At 59.5% G+C, this 4,694-nt stretch overlaps 1 protein-coding gene across 1 annotated transcript; it reads left to right on the top strand.

Annotated features, from left to right (window-relative positions):
• The first annotated feature begins 264 nt into the window (after window positions 1–264).
• LOC105706144 (neutrophil elastase) lies at window positions 265–3,701 on the top strand. The gene is made up of 5 exons (XM_012436313.1): window positions 265–346; window positions 759–915; window positions 1,146–1,287; window positions 3,054–3,284; window positions 3,421–3,701. Exons 1-5 carry the CDS (start codon window positions 280–282, stop codon window positions 3,619–3,621), a joined length of 798 nt encoding a protein of 265 aa, XP_012291736.1. The 5' UTR covers window positions 265–279; the 3' UTR covers window positions 3,622–3,701.
• The last annotated feature ends 993 nt before the right edge of the window (window positions 3,702–4,694 follow it).

Genomic DNA, 4,694 nt, shown 5'->3' with positions numbered 1-4,694 from the left:
GGAGACAGAGCGAGGCTCGGTCTCCAAATAAACAAAACCGTGTTGATTATCTGACATTTGAATGCAATTGTGAGTCCTGAATTTTGTCTGGCGGCCCCTCCGGAGCCTACCCCAGCCTCTTGTCCCCCTTACCCCCCTTCTCATCAACCCCCTGTGCCAGGGGAGAGGAAGTGGGGGGTGCCAGCCGGCTGTGGGGCAATGCAACGGACTCCTGGCACAGAGCTATAAGAGAAATTGGGCTGGCAAGGTGGGGCAGAGACCCCGGAGCCCCAGCCCACCATGACCCTCGGCCGCCGACTCTCCTGCCTCTTCCTCGCCCGCGTCCTGCTGGCCTTGCTGCTGGGGGGTGAGTCTGCATGTCCATCCTCCCGCTGCTCCGTCTGTCCTGGGTGTCCGCTCCCACCTCTCCACGCGGACCCCACATTCTCACGGGGGAGGTGCCAGCTGGGACGAGGAGACCAGGAGAAGAGACTGAGGTTCTGAGTGGCAAAGACACACCAGCAGCCCAGAGCTGGGGTTTGCAAACCTGGGGTTCACTGGGTACCCTTTGGGTTCGAGTCCAGATTCAGCTGTGCCTTGGCAGGGGGACCATGGGCAGCTCCCTTTGCCGCTCTGTGCCTCAGTTTCCTCATCTGAACATCAGGCGTGTGAACAGCCCTGATCCCATGGGTTCCTGGTGGGGGATTCACAGGCCCCATGGCCGGGAATGGAGGGGCTCCTTGGCTGGCACTCAGCACCCACACCCTGTGCGTCCCCAGGCCCCGCGCTGGCCTCGGAGATTGTGGGGGGCCGGCCTGCCCAGCCCCACGCCTGGCCCTTCATGGTGTCCCTGCAGCGGCGCGGAGGCCACTTCTGCGGCGCCACCCTCATCGCGCCCAACTTCGTCATGTCCGCCGCGCACTGTGTGAACGACGTGTGAGTAGCCAGGAGCGCACGTGCCGGGCTCGGACCCCCCGCGTCCCAGCGTGTGAGATGGGTGGGGGTGAGGCCGGGGCCCCGGGGCTGCTGGGAGGCCTATCCTGGGCCTGCAGGGACCCCGCTAGCCCCTTCCCCATCAGGCCCATCGCGGGCTGGGGACGACAAGGCCGGGCTGAGCCCTGACCCCCCAGGGCGGCCCGTCACCTCCGCCTCTCCCTCCCCTGCAGAAACTTCCGCTCCGTGCAGGTGGTGCTGGGCGCCCACAACCTGCGGCGGCAGGAGCGCACCCGCCAGACCTTCTCCGTGCAGCGCGTCTTCGAGAACGGCTTCGACCCCACGAGGCTGCTCAACGACATAGTGCTTCTCCAGGTGCCGCTGGACGGGGCGGAGAAGGGATGCCCGGGGTGGGGGCCCCGGGGTGGAGGCCAGAGGCTGGAGAGGGTGCAGGCGGAGACAGGGATGCCCGGGGTGGGGGCCCTGGGGTGGAGGCCAGAGGCTGGAGAGGGTGCAGGCGGAGACAGGGATGCCCGGGGTGGGGGCCCCGGGGTGGAGGCCAGAGGCTGGAGAGGGTGCAGGCGGAGATAGGGATGCCCGGGGTGGGGGCCCCGGGGTGGAGGCCAGAGGCTGGAGAGGGTGCAGGCGGAGACGGAGACAGAGGGGCGTGTCAGGGGCCGCTGGGCTGTCGCGGACAAGGTCACTCTGTCTCTGCGCCTCAGTCTCCATTCGCCTCTGTGAAAGGGGGAAGTACCCGCCTGGGGCTGTTGAGGGATTAAATGAGATAAATCAGGGAAGCACAGATCTGCTGTCAATCGACAAACTTACTCCGACTTGGCGTCTCTCCATTCACCAGCCCTGTGGCCGAGGGCAGGGACCATCTCTGTCTTTGGGAAATGGGGCAGAAGTCCCCTCCTTTCCATCCCTGTCCCCGGCTCACAGTTATGATGATTCTCCCTGAGGGTTAGAAGGAGAGTCTGATAGTCAGTGTTCCCACAGCTGTCACCCAGTGCAGTGACGCGATGGTGGCTCACTGCAGCCTCCACCTCCTGGGCTCAAACGATCCTCTCACCTTGGCCTCTAGGGTAGCTGGAACCACAGGTGCACGCCACCACTTCCGGCTGATTTTTTTTTTTTTTTTGAGATGGAGTGTTACTCTGTCGCCCAGGCTGGAATACAGCAGTGTGATCTCTGCTCACTGCAGCCTCCGCCTCCCAGGTTCAAGCCTCTGCCTCCCAGGTAGCTCAGATTACAGGTGGCTGCCACCATGCCTGGCTAAGTTTTGGAATTTTTAATAGAGATGGGGGTTTCACCATGTTGGTTGGGCTGGTCTTGAACTCTTGATCTCAGGTGATCTGCTCCCCTTCGCCTCCAGAGTGCTGGGATTACAGGCATGAGGCACTTCGTGGTCACATGGCTAATTTTTTTTTTTCCTGTGAGAGGGAGTCTCACTCTGTCATCCAGGCTGGAGTGCAGTGGCATGATCTCGGCTCACTGCAACCTCTGCCTCCCGGGTTCAAGCTGTTCTCCTGCCTCAGCCTCCTAAGTAGCTGGGACTATAGGCAAGGGCCACCACACCCAGCTAATTTTTGTATATTTTTAGTAGAGACGGGGTTTCACCATGTTGGCCAGGATGGTCTCGAACTCCTGACCTCAACTGATCCTCCCACCTTGGCTTCTCTGAGTACTGGGATTACAGCCATGAGCCACTGCCCCTGGCATTTTATTTTTATTTTGTAGACATGGGGTTTTGCCACGTGGCCTAAGCTGGTATTGAACTCCCGGCCTCAAGTGATCCTCCTGCCTCAGCCTCCTAAAGTGCTGGGCTTACAAGCATGAGCCACCGTGCCCAGCCATAGTTTTTTTTTATTAATTGAGCACCTACTGCTTCCTGCACTCAAGCTACATCCAGGGACAACCTTCAACACCTGAGCCTTGGTAGCTGCTCCCACTCTATAGATGGGGAAACTGAGGCTCGGGTTGGGGAGCAGATTGAAGGGTGGGTGTCCTGCTCTGCAGGATCCCAGAACCACAGTGGAGTCTGAGATGAGGAAACTGAGGCTCGGAATGGGGAAGGTCGTCATCACTGCCCCACGTGACGCGCTGGTGATCTGTCCCCGTCCCCCCGCTCCCTACCACAGCTCAATGGGTCGGCCACCATCAACACCAACGTCCAGGTGGCCCGGCTGCCAGCCCAGAACCAAGGCCCGGACGACGGGGCACGGTGCCTGGCCATGGGCTGGGGCCAGCGGGGCACCCGCAGTCCCATTGCCCACGTCCTGCAGGAGCTCAATGTGACGGTCGTGACGTCCCGCTGCCGCCGCAGCAATGTCTGCACGCTCGTGAGACGCCGGAGGGCCGGCATCTGCTTCGTAGGTGCCCTGGGTGTCCCTCTGCTCCCCACCCACTCCTGGCACCGGACCCTAGGAGGGGCTTCCCAACCCCGCCGGGCAGCGGGTGGGCGGCAGGAAGCACGGCCCAGCTTCCACACCTTGTCTGCCTCCACAGGGGGACTCCGGCGGCCCCTTGGTCTGCAATGGGCTAATCCAGGGAATTGATTCCTTCATCCGGGGAGGCTGCGGCTCCGGGTTCTACCCCGACTTCTTTGCTCCGGTGGCTCAGTTTGCAGACTGGATCGACTCCATCATCCGACGCTCCGAGGACCACCCCCGCCCCCGCCCCCAGGACCCGGCCGGCAGGACCCAGTGAGAAGCTCGGCCCGGGCCAGCGCAGCCGCACACAGGTGCACCCTCCAGCAGCTGGAACAATAAACATCCCTCTGTCTTGTAGACTGTGTGTGAGGTTTCTCGGCTGTGTGATTGGGTGTGGAAAATGGTCAGTAGGCCGGACGCGATGGCTCACGCCTGTAATCCTGGCACTTTGGGAGGTCGAGGCAGGTGGATCACTTGAGCTCAGGAGTTTCAGAGCAGCCTGGGTACCATAGCAAGACCCTGCCTCTATTAAAATAAATAAATAAAGGGCCGGGCGCGGTGGCTCAAGCCTGTAATCCCAGCACTTTGGGAGGCCGAGGCGGGTGGATCACGAGGTCAAGAGATCGAGACCATCCTGGTCAACGTGGTGAAACCCCGTCTCTACTAATACAAAAAATTAGCTGGGCGTGGTGGCGCGTGCCTGTAATCCCAGCTACTCAGGAGGCTGAGGCAGGAGAATTGCCTGAACCCAGGAGGCGGAGGTTGCGGTGAGCCGAGATCGCGCCATTGCACTCCAGCCTGGGTAACAAGAGCAAAACTCCGTCTCAAAAAAATAAATAAATAAATAAATAAAATAAAATAAAATACAATGTCTGAGCCAGGCCTGGTGGCTCATGCCTGTAATCCCAACACTTTGGGAGGCCGAGGCTGGCAGATCACCTGAGGTCAGGAGTTCGAGAGCAGCCTGGCAACATGGTGAAACCCCATCTCTACTATAAGTATTAAAAAATTAGGCCAGGCGTGGTGGCTCACACCTGTAATCCAAGCACTTTGGAGGCCAAGGTGGGCAGATCACCTGAGGTCGGGAGTTCGAGACCAGCCTGACCAACATGGTGAAACCCCGTCTTTTATTTAAAAAAAAAGCAATAAATAAATAAAAATTAGCCAGGTGTCATGGGATGTGGGAGACTGAGGCAGGAGAATTGCTTGAGCCTGGGAGGTGGGGGCTATAGTGAGCCTAGATCACGCCACTGCACTCCAGCCTGGGCGACAAAGCGAGACTCCGCCTCAAAATAAATAAATAAATAAATAAATAAATAAATTTAAAATAAAATGGTCAATAGAATGTCT

Source organism: Aotus nancymaae, unplaced genomic scaffold (assembly GCF_030222135.1).
Source record: "Aotus nancymaae isolate 86718 unplaced genomic scaffold, 86718_ANA_hifiasm-v0.15.2.pri h1tg000124l, whole genome shotgun sequence".
NCBI classification, from domain to species: Eukaryota; Metazoa; Chordata; class Mammalia; order Primates; family Aotidae; genus Aotus; species Aotus nancymaae.
The sequence above is the reverse complement of the archived record's forward strand: the minus strand, read 5'-3'. Positions and strand labels throughout refer to the sequence as shown.